The 16370-nt window shown below is 40.9% G+C and overlaps 1 protein-coding gene across 10 annotated transcripts in view; it reads left to right on the plus strand.

Annotated features, from left to right (window-relative positions):
- The window catches only part of mef2cb (myocyte enhancer factor 2cb), a 68813-nt gene that overhangs the window by 22797 nt on the left and 29646 nt on the right, over positions 1-16370 (plus strand). For all 10 annotated transcript variants that reach the window (XM_017427941.3, XM_037977841.1, XM_017427939.3 and 7 more), the window contains one exon: positions 9985-10228. In XM_017427941.3, the coding sequence (XP_017283430.1) occupies positions 10175-10228 (54 nt within the window). In that variant the 5' untranslated portion in view covers positions 9985-10174. The remainder of the gene's footprint in view (positions 1-9984; positions 10229-16370) is intronic.

Genomic DNA, 16370 nt, shown 5'->3' on the forward strand with positions numbered 1-16370 from the left:
GAGTCTTAGTGGGGGCCACTCCCCTAAACAGAGGCTGATCTGTAGGTAACGTATGCTGCCACACGCCCTCCACACTGCATACAACCTTTCGCCTCATGAAATCTGCCACCACCTCTCCTCTGGGAACTGTAACACACTGTGAGAGCAGAAAAGCTCAAGCTACATGTTGAAAAATATTCCATTTTTTTATTTTAGCCTTCTTATGTGTTATATCACTTTTTACAATATATCAGTAAAAGTATTTAATTGTGGTTTTGAATTGAGATATTTAAATAAATGCAGACAACATATGTTTCAATTTTACATAAATTATTTTTTCTGTAAAGAAGAGATTGTACCTGGAACTAATAGCCCACACATTCATAAACAAACTTTAACAGTGGAACAATTTCTATCTAACAGTGAAAGAATGCTCACCAATAATCAGTACAATCATATTGTGATAAAACAACCTTTTTTCTTTTAATCTGCCCCACTGTGTTTTTTTTTTTTTGCTTAGACTCTTCCTCTGCCTCCTATTCTCTTCATCTCTATTTCTCTGTCACAATTCCCCTCTCTCCCTGTGATCTAGGTTACTTGGTTTCCTAGTGGAGCACAGGGACCAGAGGAGAGAAAAAAAAAAAAGGAAAATCAGAAGGTCGAATCTATGAAGGACATCCTTGTTGAAGTGTGCAACCTTCTACTTCTCTGCAAATTACCCACACACTGTGCATAGGCTCAAAGCAGAGTCGCGGCACTCGTTTTAACTCAACAGAGGCAGCGGACGGCATGTAGTATAATGCTGTTGGAGTGTCCCGGCAGAAAGAAGAGGGACCAGTGCTCCATCCGCTTAAGTCGGTCAAAATTTTAAAAATAGATATAATTTTAGCGTTTATATGTAAGCCAAACCTGCTGATGAAGCGGGTCAGGGAAAAATAGTATATTCCACAACTTCCTCATAAATCTGCCAGTCTGCACATGCTGACTTACTTACAACAAATAAAACCAAAAAAGGGAAATCCATCTTTTCTCATCAGCAAACAGATTTAAAAAAAAAAAAACCTAAGCAAGAATGCATTTCCATAACCATAAAACCAAAGGACTCCCTCAGACCAGAGTGCCCTCACTTGTACTGTACATTCAGGAGTTACAAATTCAAGCTGCAGGAGAAGAAGTGCACCAGGCACCTTACGCATGAGGGTTAGCCATGTTAGCATTAGCCTGCGGGCCCTAATTGAAGCCAGGAGGGAGCATTTAATAATTGCTGTCACAAGATCAAATTTAATTCTCCTCTCTTCACCGCTACTACTGCTGTAGGGTAGAGTGAAACAAATTGTCATCAGAGATTTCTAAATGAACAAAGCTTTTAATTAGGGTGATTAGAATGCTGTGGCAAAGAGAAGGAGTACAGAATTGTGGTGGTGGTGGTGGTGGAAGTGGAGGTGGAGGGGGTGATAAAATCATCAGAGCATAATCTCTAACGTGATGTCTGTTCGTGATAAAGTGTGAGGTGAAGAGTTGTGCTTTTCAGAATTAAGCAATCTTCTGTTGTATAAAAATTGCATCATATTGTGCTGAACTGTTTTCCAGTAAAGCTGCTGTGCAAAAAGGCCATCAATGTAACAAAGTCCAAATCCAAAGGAGTCATTCGCTTTCAGAGGCAGTCGTTTCGAGATTTTCCGTAATTCTACTGCTTAAATAACATCCCCCTCGATGACACTGCTTGTCCGGTGTTGTTTGGAGCCATGTATGGCAAAAAAATGAAAAGCACTTTTTTTGTTTTTCATCATCCGACCTGAGTTTAGACTCAGGTCTCTGGAGATAGTAGCTAACACAGAACATTAAAAAAGGGTTTCAGCAATTTATAGTATAGCTTGTTTTTTCTTTTTCTTTTTTTAAGCAGAAGACAATAAAACACCCAAACAAACACACTCTTCATCCCTTCAAACCTAACCATAAACGGATTCAGATATAAAAGAGTAGTTTCATTGATTATTTTAGGGAAAAATAAATAGCCAGACTAAATTATTATCATTATGGACTGGAATTGTGTGTTTTGAATGGTGTTTCTAATAATTTGTATGTAAATTGAATTCCTCAAAGACTTGGTCAGTGCCTATAAGCAGAGACCATACATGAGGCCTTGGCTTCATTTTCAAACCTCTGACACATATGTACATGCACACGTGTTCTGCCCTTCTCCCTCGCTGGAGAGCATTGCTAACATCCTGAGACACTGTCATACTCGGCAGAGTACATAATTGGGTGAATATGTCATTGCTTTGTGTTCTTAGTGACATGACTCCCAGTTGTTCTGCGGAGGCTGGGTACAATTGCTGAAGGGTTTTTGGAGTATTAATAATAATCTAGTGTATTGGCTTGTTGTCTATTTGCTTGTTTATTGATCAAGGACTAGCAGAAAACTACTTATCTAATCCTCATCTCTGAGAAGGAGACTAATTATGTCTGATTTTTTTTTTTTGTTAATGTTCCTGTTTCTTTAGTGTCAGCTGCTGGCTTACACCTGGATCCTTATGGCAGACAGGGCAATGTGTGAGTTGAGACAGTGGTTTACACTGACTGTAAAGTGAGATAAAGTGAGGGAGCAGCAAAGAGGAAGAAGTGAAAGAAACTAGTAGGGTTATAAAGTGAAACTTGGTGAAGTTATTTGTGTTTAAAGATCAGATGTGTGTATCACCACAATCAGCACCACTTCCATATTCAAAGCCATTTTAAAACTTCTCATTTCAGTCCCTTCTGTCACACTGTTTCCACCTTGACTTTTGTCACCTCTGTTAAAGTTTTGATATTTTTTTCTCTTTCTATCATAATTATTATCTCTGCTTTATACGTGAATCCTTTGCCTCTCTGGAAGTTCTTGCCATGGAAAGACTGAATGCTCTGAACGGTGATTCATTCCAGTCTTTCCGGGCCTCTTCAGATTGTGGCTCGCATTTGCTTCTTCTTTTTCTCCTCTTCTCCTTTTTTTTTAGTGCTACTTTTTTTCCACATTGGCACAAGGGTATTTATGTAGTTGTGGTCATCTGAGTTTATTTGTTTATCACTCATGGTTATAGGCCACTGTCACAACAAAACGCTGCCGACAACTGAGAGAGAATTCCTTTTGAACCACTGCAGCTACTCTTTCTCCATGTCCCTGTTTGTTTAGCCTCTCCTTGCTTTCATGTGTGGCCTCTTACTCGTCTGCCTTTGGCCCAGCAGCTGCAGCTTTACAGCTCTTGGCCTCCTTTCAAAGAAGGGGGGCTTGACGCATTATGTCAAGTCATTTTGTCCTTGGGGAAGTCAGCACCAGGTTATGGAAAGATGGCTTTCACCTGTCTGCATTCTGGCTCTGACGGATGGCTACCTATCTGTGTTGCCTCTGTGACGGCCCAAGGCCTGTGTTTCCTGGTGCTGAGTGAAACATACAGCTGCCCAAACGAAGAGCAGACCTCTGGACTCTTTTAACCCCCCCACCCCTCCATGTTTACATGCTACAAAGGTGTGGGCAAAACTCTTTGTGCTAAATTCAGTATCTAAAACTATAAGCACAAGCCTTAAAAAAATTATACAAGTTTAGCCAATCAAAATATTTTTTTAATTGAAATAAAACTCATGTATTTCTTTTTTAAATTGTACAGTAAAATGTAACACATGCAACACAATCACATATGAAATGTCAAATGTTTTAAATATAACCGTGAGCTGTGTAACGGAAATCATTGACGAAGTGCTTCATATGCATATGAAGCAATAATAAATGTACACAAATAAATAAATGTTACAGTTAACATAAAAATTAGACATGCACAACATTAGACAAAACGCAATAAAACATTGAATATGAATTCTTAATTCCAATTTGAACAAATATGATTTTTGTTTGTTTGTTTTTTATCGCTATCTACCTATAAGTGGTGTAATTCAGATTAGTTTTTGTTGCAATCTGCAACTTTTACAGCTGATGACTTCAATTACTTTGACGTTAAACGTGAAATGCTTTTTTTTACTGCCTGTTCCACAAAGACAGATTTATCCCATATCGTAGTTAAAATCAAAAACATATAACTTTTGTACCAAAGACTTCAACACTGTTATTTTACTATTATTTAAAAATTTTCAGTACAGTCTAATAGCCACTAAAGAAAAGACAAGAGAGATATTTAAAGAACAAGAAGTGCAACCTGAAAAATTTGTATTCTTGAAGCTCATTGCTTTTGTTTATTTGTCCGTGTCATCCACTGATGGAGATAAAAGGAGAGATTGACAGTTTGATTTTGATTGCCAATTTCGTGAAGACTAATTTAAGGAAGGAAACACCTTTAGCACCTTCAATTGTCTCTGTCTGCTGTTGTCACATCCTTCCACTGAGCTGTGTGTGTATGTGTGTTTCCTGTCGTTTAGTCCTCTAAGACCATGGGAAGGAGCTGCTGGATTGAAGGATAAGAGAAGAAACACTGCTTACAAAAATCACATCAGCATGAAAATGAATTAAATTCAAAATTGAAGTTAAAATAAATGTTTTAAACAGGGTTTGATTGGGAATTCAGAGCTAATCTAGTGGCACTTGCGCGCGAGCTGCTGCTTATAACGGCGAATTTAGTTCCATAATGTCAATCACAGTTATGAGTGCTTGACAGAATGTATAAAACGTGTGCCAACCACAGGCTATTGGCTCACTTTTCTCCTTATCAATAGACAGGTGTCTCAGTTCTAGGGCACACAGAGATTGAAAATAGAATATATGTGAAACCTTCTCTGTCTCACTAATGATCCAACTAAACCGTGATTTAATAGAGAAAGACAGGTGAAGACATATCTTCCAACACACACATACAGACACACACACACTGCAGCCTCTAAAATTCAAGCTGAGCTGAAAACACACTGGGAAAAAAAGAAGGAATGAACATATTATAAGATGATCCACCACTAACGCTATAATCCCCAGATGTACATGTTGCTAATCTCTTTAGCTGCTAACATGTTAAATTAGCCCTAATATCTGCTGAGACTCAGATTCATAGATGCCCACCTACGAGTGGGCTACCGCCCAGGTTCAGGTCACTCTTCTCCCCCAGCGCTCAAAAAAGATTCAGACACTGGAATGGGACGGGGGTGGTGGGGGATGAGAAAAGTAACAGTGATAGCCATTCGTCACCCTGCCTATCTCCCTCTGACAGATGGAGAGTGCGGCATGCCACATAGAGGAGTCACTGCCTGTAATGACATTAGTCGCACAATGAGACCTGGTACATATTTCTCTGTTCCATCCTGATCGACCATTGACTTGCTCCTTTGCTCAATCCTTCCCTTCCCCTCATTTGTGCTGGTATAGTATATCTCCCTCCACCCTTACTGAAGATAAAGCTGCTGCGTACCAATAATTCCAAATCAAAAGAATAAACATTCATAAATGCGTTCATGCACAGCAAGGATGCTCATGACTACAGCAGACACTCAAAACAGACAGCTTGAAAAAGGTGAAAAAACTAAAGTAAACACATGTATTTCGATAACTACATTACTTTGTCCTCCTCCTGAAGGAAATGGAAGTTTGTCCTAAAAGAGAGGACTTTTTTGAAGTACTATATACCTTATTAAAAGTTAATTGATGGCAGTGTAAAATGTTTTCTCAAATTATCTTGGCCACATATGTTTTCATGATGATGGCCTTTTGATAAAAGTTCCCTAGGTGTTCATTTTGGATTTTAGATCTAATGACTGCAAAGGCCAAAGATCCACCTAAACGTTTCACTCTCATCATTCTATTTAGTGGCTCATTGTCTACCAAGAATAATGACTGTCAAATAAGTGTGCCTTTTCGTCTGTACGGAAATATTCCAATGCCCCAAAAAACAAAAGAAAGAAAAATCACTGACTTAGTGGTGATTCCCCTGGATATGGGGCACACAAAGAAACAAACTATGCCAGAAAAGTACCTTACACAGCATAACAGTCATTCGATTACAGCACCGTAAAGCACAGACATTCATTTTTGAAATTATATGAACCATTTTATATAAACAAACATACCCAATGACCAATGTGTTACAGCTGTACCTTGTATCGTTGAGGTGGAGTTTCTTGGAAAAACATGGCCATTTCTGTCATGATAAATGACCTTCCCCAATTTGCTCTAACATCTAGAATTAGGGTGTAGGAAGAGCAGGATCAGCAAGAATTCGGCTTGCAGTACACATTTAGAGGAGTGCTTCTTTCATTTTGAAAAATGTCCTTCACATTTCTCTAAATGCAGACATTATCTCAGCAAATAACTTTTCACAACTTTTTTTCTTAGAACTAGAGCTTTTGTACATTTCTTGTTATGTCCATTTTCCTCATTCACAAACACAACTCAGCAGCAGTCTTTCAAACATGATGAATAAGTCTTCTTCATGACTCAGAGTTGAAGTTCCTCTTTTTCTATTGTCCACTTCATTTAAAGGAGACGTCTTCAGTTTATGTCCTTTATATTAAAGACACATTAGTTTGAAGCACCCTACAGACATCAATTACAATGTGAAAAAGCGCCATGTGGTGTCTATTAGTTTTTAGTGACTAAACACTTGGGAGAGAGGCGACCTAGAATCAAGCCTTGTGGTGCTCTGAGTGTATATGTTCTCATTGTCCTCTCAGCTTCACTTCTGAGACACGGAGAGAAAAAATGCTCATTAGATCTATGTGCTGAATCTCTACTCCCTCCCTATCCCCCCCCTCCAGTCTTCATCTCTCCCCCTCTCTCTCCATCCGTCTGCTTAACAGATGGGAGGGTCGTGGGTACAGCTCTCTCTCTCCCCCCCTCCCCCTGGAGAGGCACGGTGCCTGTTCAAAAAGATCCCTCTTTATGCTTCACTCCATTTCCCTTTTCCTCACTCAATTTCTCTGTTTTCCTCTCACCACTCTTCTTGCCTTTCATTGTCACCTCTCCAACTCGAAGCTCGGAGATGTAAAACAAGCAGAGGAGCAACTGTTGTCCTTCTGTCTGCTTGATGCTAGTGTGCTCTCTGACCTCAGCATGCCGGCCTCCTTCCAGTTACCAGGCCAGTGTTAATATAGGAATACCATTAGTCAGAGTCCACAGAATAGATAAAAAGTCTGTTCTCTACTAAGAGTTGTAGCTTTTTTTTTCTTTTTTTTATCATTACTGTGTCTTCACATTTCTTTTATTATTTCTTCACCTTATTTGCCCCCAATTGGGTCACATATCAGTGTAGGGGCCCTGCAAAAGAAAAAAAATGCAGGTGGGTACTAAAGTGCTGCAACACTTGAGCGAGTTCAATAAGCACTGCTTGTTTCCTGCAATTCCCTCCAGTTTTCTGCCTTGGCGTCATGAGGCTAAATTGGATTTAGTGAGTCAGTGGTAATCTGTTAAGTTAAATGATGCTCTATCCACCACACGGGTAGGAGAGGGAAAGGAGCCCGGTGAGGAGGTGGGCATTCACTTCTTAACCAGAAGCTGTCTGGCTCTCATATGGGACGGGGGCAGGTGTGAGGAAAAGTGGTGGGGGGAGTTGGTGGCAAGAGAGGGAAGNGGCAGTGGGTGGAAGGAAGGCAACTTGCCCTGTTGTGTAGGAGGAGGTAGACGAAGCACAGATGAAAAGGCATGAGGGGAGCTGGCTGAGCTGGTGGAGGCATCAATACGAGGCTAAGTGGCAGCAGAACCTCACCTCGGGGAGCGCTGGCTGGTGCTGTGAGCCAGAATCGGGGATTAAATGTTCAGGACACAGGCTTAATCTCAGTGTTAACGTTACGTAAGGCCTAAGGTGTTGCCCCAGCGGGTGTTGACATTGAGAGGTTCAGCGCTGCTTAGTGAGCTGCAGGAGGAACAAGAAGGAGGTGGAGGCCAGCAGGCAGGGATCATGGAGGTAATGCCTCCTCGTTTGGAGCAATGCCCGGGCTGGGTAATGTTGAGTACAAAGACTGGGAGGGGGATGATGCTGTCAGCTTGTGATTGAGGTACGCCGGCTTGATTGATATCCTCGTCTGGCTGTCTTGTGCCAAGCGCCTTAGTGCCGGCTTGTAATCCTAGTTTGTCTGACAACATCCTTTTTTGTTTTGTACCAGAGGGCAGCTCTTTGTTTTTCTGTCTATGGATGGGTGTGTTTGCGCAGAGCAATGCTAAAATGTTTTGGATAGCCTCTTCAGAGCTGCCACAGTGTTATTTTAGATCTTGTTATTGTGATGGAGCAATCTGATTGTTGTTCTAACTGCTAAACAAAGCGTTTATGCTTGCGTTTCGGCTTTTTGCATAGGTGGGTGTATTCCAAATCATCATCTCAGAAAATTTTTTGACTGACTGTATTGTCTCGTATTGTTTCTGTTTTCATGTCATGGAAGTTTTGGGGGGGAAAAATATAAAATAATTAAATGTTTTACATGTTAACTCTGAAGGGCCTCATAAATGTGTTGTTTAAGTTCTAAATAAACGAAACATCACTGCACTGCAAATTGGGATTGAGCTCAAAAGGCCAAAAAGTATTTTCTGCTGCACATGGAAAAATCTACTGTCATGTGCTGTTGCCACAGGCCTCGGTCTGTCACTAAGAGCCACAGTATCCCTGGATGTCTCTATTACAAGCTTTCATTATCAATGTCCTACTCTATAGCACAAAAAGGTCAAGTGTGTAGCAAAGCACCACAACTAAAAGATTTAGATCTTTCCTTTGCTTCCTCCTACTTATTAAATACATGCATTCAGGTTAGAAGAGGATGAGAAAAGGAAAGAATATGCATTACAATGTGCAAGTATATGTATGGGAGTATGCAAAGGAGAAAATATGAGAGAGTGAGGAAAAGAGCATGGGTGTCTGAGAAAAGAGAGACAGAGAGTGATAGAGAGAGAGACTGAGACTGACATGTCTTTTGGTGAAGTGGTGTCATCTTCCACATCAATGTCTGAAGCTTGTGCTGCCAGGTGCCGGAAATGTGGTTCAGAAAGGAGAGAAGAGAGAAGAAGGGGAAAGCAGAGAAAAAAAAGGAGCAGGGTAGATGGAGAATTTTTTTTATTTTTTTTTTATGTGACGGCGCTGACAGCTCCCCTGCATTGCACTGAGCTTAAATAATGGGATGCTCATTTGCATAACGAGGGACGTTATCACCTCTACTGTCAAAAGAAAACACAACAACAGTTCTTCTGCTCCTCCCTGAGATAGATTGGGTTGGCCTACTTTAGCACTCTAGAGAGATGCTCTAGAGCTCCGGCTTAGCCAAGCTCGCACAAGAGTGCGCGCACACACATATGTACACATGCATGCATGCACATGGACGGTCACTCAAACTTTCTCGAGTCGAGCTCTCTTACTCGCACATGCAGTCCAGCAATATCAGCTGTTGGTCTCCACCTGCAAAACACAGGTTCATACACCCTCAGCTGTGCACTAACACAAGCACAATCATTCACTATTATTCAGGTGGTGCAATCTAACCAGCTGGATTTAGTTTTTTTTTTTTAAGCTTACTCTTAAAACTTTTTTTATGTCTTATTTTTCTTTTAACTTTATATTGCCAGAACATGAGTTCAGTTTCACATCTTCATTTGATTCCACAGCTCACATCTGCCTTTTTGGTTATGGGCTGCCGATAGAGTGGGGGAAAAAGTTGGTGGTTGGCAGTTCCACTGTCAATACAGTGCTGTTTCAAGGGAAGAAACAAAATGTATTTCTCAGTGCGGAAGGTAATGTTACAGTGTTGGTGATTAGAGCGTTTAAGGTAGCGGCACATCCAAAACACTGTCAAAGAACGAGGCAAGATCCTGACAGTGCTGTCTTCTCTCATAGAAGGTGCCTGGGAAAGAAAAATGCAAAAACTGATTTGCATGATATCGACAGTGAAAAACACAGCAGTTCCCACAACGTTGTTGACAGATTCTTTGTCTTTCTTCACCCTCCCTTGTGGCTGCCATGATGCCACTTTTATAGTTTTTTTTTTTTTTTAGTCACTATTTTGCCATATTTCATTTCATTTAACGCTTATTCTCTCCAACCCCTCCCTTCTGTCTTGCAGGTACAGATGCTGGAATCTTTGAGCTGATTGAAACAAATAGAGAGCAGGAAAAAAAAAAGAAGAGAGAGCGAGAGACAGATAAAGGAAGAGCAGAAGCGTGAAGAGAAAGAAGAGAGAGAAGAAGAAAGAGGCGAGAGAAGAAAGGTTTGAGTTCTTTTAGAAAGAGGAGAGAAAGAAAGAGACGGGGACGATGGGGAGGAAAAAGATTCAGATCACGCGGATTATGGATGAACGCAACAGACAGGTAAGTCCCTGGGGGGGTAGGAGGATGGATGAGTATGAGAATGGGGGGGTGGGGGGAAGGCTGGAGGAGGGAGGAAGGAGAAACACCCTACACCCCAGCATAGCCCTCAACAATGAAGGTCTTCAGGGAGTCTGGGCAATATGTGAACTAGGGAACAGAAAGGAGCATGAAGGGAAAGCACAGATATTGGTTTTACTGAAAGGGTTGGAACAGTGGGTTTGTTTGTGCGCAGACTAACAGACCACCGTGAGCCCAACAAGGGCATATTTCACACCCAAAAAAGTGGTCTGAGGACATTTGTACTTTTTCAAAATTATTTTAGCATTACTGCGTTGTCAGATGGACGCAGCCCACACGCATCTGAAGCACCCTTCACACACCCGGGGCCCTCACACTACACCACCCATAGCTTTGTGCCAGTGGAAGATTACCAAAAAGAGGGTGGTAGCACCAGAAACGCAGGGTGGAGAGAAATCTAAACAAACACGAAGACAGAAATGAGATGGTCAAAAGTGACACAAACAAGGGTTAGCTGTAGGTTTTTGTTTGTTTGTTTCTTGAACCAAATCAGCAACTAGAACTGTAGCTTTACTTTTAGTCTCCTAAAAGTGAGATCTTTTCAGATTACTAATGCATGGCAATTATGAACAAACTAACAGATCTAACAAAAGATTCCTTGTGAGAACTGTTTTTAACAACAGCTGGCATTACTTGAGAGACACATAATAAACAGTGGATGGGGGAGATACGAGTAGACCCTACCGTCTGTGGCAGGAAATAGATAGAGACAGAGCTCTCCCAGTGCCCTTGAGGCCTACAATCGATCACTTCCTGTGGCATGGCTGACCACTGACACTTTGTCAGCTTCCTGGCAGCCCAATTGGATCCATACGGTGTTAACGTGGCCCCTGGATCACAGGTCAAACACGTACACAGACCCGTTTCATTGCTTTTGAAACATCTTTATCGTCTGACATCGACAGCGATTCTCCCCAGCCGTTCTGAGGGGGGCACTTCATCAAACGCAGTAACTTGTGGCCGTAGTTAAGGAAGATAAAAAAAAACTCAGTGATTTTATTGGACGTTGCTGACGGAGTAATTGAAAAGAAATTGAATGTGAGAAATTTAGTGCACCTCAGCTGTTGCAGTTTTACTGCAGTCTCATCTCAGAAACAGGGGGCAATTACGGTAACAGAATGAACCAAACTGAAGGAAGAGTTTACATGTCAAGTAAAACTAAAATGTAGACAGGATGTGAAAGTATTTGATCATGTTCCAAAATATTTTGTTATAAAAAAAACAGGAGGGCAGATAAAGAGACAAGAGCAAGAGCAAGGAGGAGGTCACAGGAATGTGACATGAAGACTAAAACTATCGTGTTGCAGCAGCAGCCACTTTCCTCACTGTTATCACTGGGCCTCGCCCTCATTCCACCTTAGACTGGGCCTGCAAGCTGTACCCAGCTCTCTGACTCCAGAGGATAAGGAGGGAAAGAGGGAGACAGGAAGAACACCTGAGGGGAATCGATGCTTGAGATATCTGGGCTTTACTTACAGGGGGAGAGGAGGAAGGAGAGGAAACTGAGCACATCAGAGAAAAGATTCACAGAAAGAAAAATCAATATATCTCCGGACTTTGCTGCTCGGATCTTTAAAATAAAAGAATAATCGCGTAGCCGCTTGGTTGAAATAACAACTTATCATGGCATGATATCATTAAGTCCTGTGGAAAGCACCGCACAGTTGAATTCGCTGTCATGCAACCTTCAGCCTATGAAGAAGTGACATCATTTTGTTTTGAGGAGGCGGACATCACAAGACCGGGGGCAGAGACAGAAACTCAAATTTTCTTCTTTAAAGAAAAAAAAAAAAACAGAAAAAAACGGAAGCTTTGCCTTTGCATGTTTTCACTTCCTTTTTGAGGAAACGTTCCAGAGCCCAAACCAAATAAACACCAGAGACTTTGTATAGTGTTGCTTTCCACTCCATATTCTCAACATACTTTAGCTCCTTTATGTGTTAAAAAAATAAAATAAAATAAAACACCCAACGTGTCCCTGTGTGCAACAGATTTTATTTGAGGATTTAGACACAATATAAAATATAAACCAAAAGTCATGAGAGTTAATATTGTTAACCAGCTGCAGCGGCTAAAAAGTATATGATACAATCGTGATTCATTCAAGAATATACTGGAGCATTTTCCTCCACAATTCAGGCCTCTTTGGAGTGGCACCACTCTGTGTAGCTGTCAACGCTACCTTGCCACCTACGGTGCAATACTGCCTCCCCTCCCTTGCACTCCTTTGCAGCAGCGACATCACACTGGGCACAGGGCCTGGCTCTCTCTGGGCGGCCACTTTGGACCGCCACCCCCAGGCCCCGAAACACTTCCCCAGAGCAGTGGCAGAAGGGCTAGGCCTCCCTGGCGTTGACTGGCTGCCCAGAGCTCTGGACAGTGGGCAGCAGTGTGTGAACTCTGGCTCCACGCCGCCCGACCACTCATACCCTCTCCCAGCCCCGGGCACATGAAAGAGCCCCCTGTGTCATAAACTCATGGGCTGCACACAGAGAGCAGACTCTCTTGATCCTGGTCGCACACATACCCGAAGAAAGGCAGGCACACACACCCACAGCAGAAAATACAAGCACAGGTGTGTGCGAAGACTTGAGACGTAGATTATACGATCACGTACATATTTTAGATGCTACATTTAATGTCTTTGTTTATGCAGGATTTACAAACAAATGCTTGTATTCAGATGCAGACATCTAAAACACATCTTTCTCTGTAGAGCCCGTCTTGGGGATCAACTAATTTACTGCAATTGGCTCTAATTAGTGTTACCTCTCTAGCCAGAACACACAGTGGGCTTAATTTAGGATGACTTGCCTGTGTGATTTTTTGTGTTGTGTGTGTGTCATTGTGGGCTCCACTGGGAAGGGACCCAGGGTCAAAGGTTAAACATGGCTCGGGTCATTGGTGACAGGAAGTTAAACAAGAGGATCTCCCAGCTCCCACAAACAACAAGTCACTCAAACATGCTCTTTTTTTTTCCACTGGTGAAGATTAAAAGAAAAAAAAAAAAGTATGTTTTTATGTCCTGTATGTAAAAATCTTTCCCGCTCCCCTCACCGCGTTAAATGCAGCGCTCATGCAGAAATAAAGGCTCTTTTTGTTTCAGCGGCATTCTTCCCTCCAATCAACAGCACTGGGGTGAGAAAATGTGTGAGAAAAATTAACAGCAGGAAAATAATGAGGCCCACAGGGTAGCTCCTCACCCCTGAACCCCTCCTCTAATTCCCTGTTTCCCACCTTCCACTATCTCCTTCCCTTACTACAGTGAGTGGCGCTCCTTTCTGTCATATGTTCAGCTCTACAGCATCTTACCTGAGGAGGGCTCGCTAAGTTCTCAAACAATCTGTTATTATTATTATTATTATTATTATTATTATTATTATCGTGCAACTTGTTTTTGTTGTGCTTCGTCTTCATGAGAATTCACAGCACTCAATCACTGTGTTCCTATTTTTCCCTTTTTCTCACTCTAAAGTCTCAGTGGTTTGTCTATTTGTGTCTGTTTTCTTTCTTTGAGTCGCTTTTATTAAATCAAATATATAATCTTCAAAACAAGTTTAATTCGTGGCATTTTAATTCAGGGTTTGTTTAAAGCACTTTTTTATCATTTTAATCCTAGTGCAAGTTTAAAAGTTTTATATATATAAAAAATAAATAAACTTAGCTTTGTTTATAGACTTAATTTGAACAACTGGTGTTTTTTTATTATTACTTTATGTAATGTAGGTCATTTATATTAATTTATTTATTTAAGTAATAAAAAGTTATTCAAGGCTAATTTTCTTTCAGCACATATAACATGAAGGTAGTTGCATGTAAGATCCCCAACCGTTAAAGATAAAAAAAATTTAAAATGAAATAAAATATGAAATAATGCTCAGCTACAGCTTTAGTGTTATACTAAACATCTATCCTCCTCAAATGAATGACAGAAAAAGTTATTTCTGTCGTTCTGACCACTAACTTGGGCCTTGAAATGTAACATCCACTTTTTTTAGTCCTTTTTTTTTTTTTTTCCAGTTGCGGTTTTCTCTGTGTAAACAGGAACATACAGAGGGACTTAGCCATTTCAGAGCTGTACTGAAATGTAATTACTAGCTCTGGCTAGAACAATCTAAACTGACGGGCATTTTAAGGCCTGTAACTAAAACTGGCAAATTTGAAAAATGTCATTCTATTCATTTGACAAGTTTAACTAAACAAAACCTTTTTTTTTTTCAAATCCAGATACTGAATCAAGAACTGGTTTGGGTTTTCTTTCTCCTGTTCGCACTATGCATCAAAAGCTCGCTAGAAAAGGATGATAAGTGGGGGTTTAAATAAAAAAAAAACTGAAGAATATATTAGAGGTGGGACAAAACCTCTTTTGTCATAATGCCTCTCTTTACTGCCTCTTTGGCTGTGATGCAGAGTTCACACCAAGGTCTCCGGCTCCACTCATTCCTTTTGCGTAAGCCCATGTCTTCCTGCTTTGCTTTGACAATGGGATAAGTGTTTGTCTTGAGACAAATTGTGCTTCTCAATAGGTGAGTGACATCTACGTGTGTGCTCGCGTGTGTGTGTGCGTGTCCTCTTGTAGCCATGTTTGGTTTATTAAGCAGCAGTTTTTTTGGTGCCTGTCTCTCCACTCCTCCTCTTCCTTCACCTCCTCCTCCCCCAGGGAAGCAGGCAGGAGGTGGGAAGCAGAAGCGAAGCCATTGTGAAGGGGAAGCCACTGGCCTCTTCCTGTTATGAGAGGAAATGCATACAAATGTGCTTCCTGTGCGTCCACCCCCCCCCCCTCTCTCTCTCTTTTCTCTCTTCTCTTCCCTCCCTGTCTTTCTTTCACCCTTATGGCACAGAGTCAGCCTCTATCCCTCCGTTCTGCCCTGCGTTCTGTGTCCCTCTGTTGGTCCCTATTTAACTGTTTTTGTCCTTGCCCACCAGAGAAAAAATGTGACATGACAAAAATGCCAAAAAAAAAGAGACATAGTTTCATGTCTTTATCTTATCACATTTATTAGTCTTTTTGTTGGCAACATACATATAACTGCGCACAGAGTCGTAAACAGACGAGCAAGAAAATAAATTCAAACATGCCTAAAAACTTGTAAGAAACTGACAGCAGAGGTGAAGGTAGTGTGGTTAAATGATTACAGAGAAGTGTGTGTCTGAATGAATTTGCGTGGGCATCTGCGTTGAACTGCATGTGTCTGAAGCTCCCCTGGGAAAAGGTTGAGGAGGAGGATAGGGGTCAACAAATAAGTTGTGTGTTGTTTTGTGACTGTTGTTCACTCTGCTAAATTGGTGCTCAGACTAGCTTTTGGTAATTGCCTTTACTAAATATGTGGCTATGAGAGAATTCGACTGGGGAGTTATTCTGACAGGATGAACAGGATTCATTTCTGTCAGAAGAATTTATGTTTGAACGTTAGTTTGCAAGCATTTATTATTAACTATCAAAAAAGTTTTGGAGCCTTATTTGCTCTGTTAATTCAACGTGCATCAAAGATGGCGGAGAAAAATGCCCTAAAAACTTTAACTTTGTTTTTGTGCATGTTCCGTGTGTGTCCAGATAGGTTTCACACCTTGGTTATCAATGCAGTGTGAAAAAACACAGTCGGGTTCACACTCATACTTACACTGGCCAATTTTACCAGCACACGCAAAGTCGGGCTCTCCGATATTAACAAAGTGGTGCGTCTATTAGCATTCGTTAACAATAAGTACAAGGATTGCACCTGCAACATATGGGAAGTTCCCATCAGTTTTTATTTTATATATAATTTAACTTATTCTGAGCATCATGCAACAATATCATAATATTGCACAAAAAATGTAAATAAATTTAGAACATATAAATATCTTTGATTGCAACACAATAATTTTAGGTTATTGCCTACACATTTTAGAAATAGTCGCATTTTGGAAAATTAATTTTAAAAAATAACTACTATTGTTGCATTGTCATTTAAACTTTTACAAATATCTGTATATTTTTGCCTGATCCACCCACAGAAAAAGACCTCTCAAAGAAATGGCCCAGAGCACTAGCTTAAAACTGAAACAAGATGGTGAATGAGTT

This window comes from Kryptolebias marmoratus, linkage group LG1 (genome assembly GCF_001649575.2).
Source record: "Kryptolebias marmoratus isolate JLee-2015 linkage group LG1, ASM164957v2, whole genome shotgun sequence".
Classification (NCBI taxonomy): domain Eukaryota; kingdom Metazoa; phylum Chordata; class Actinopteri; order Cyprinodontiformes; family Rivulidae; genus Kryptolebias; species Kryptolebias marmoratus.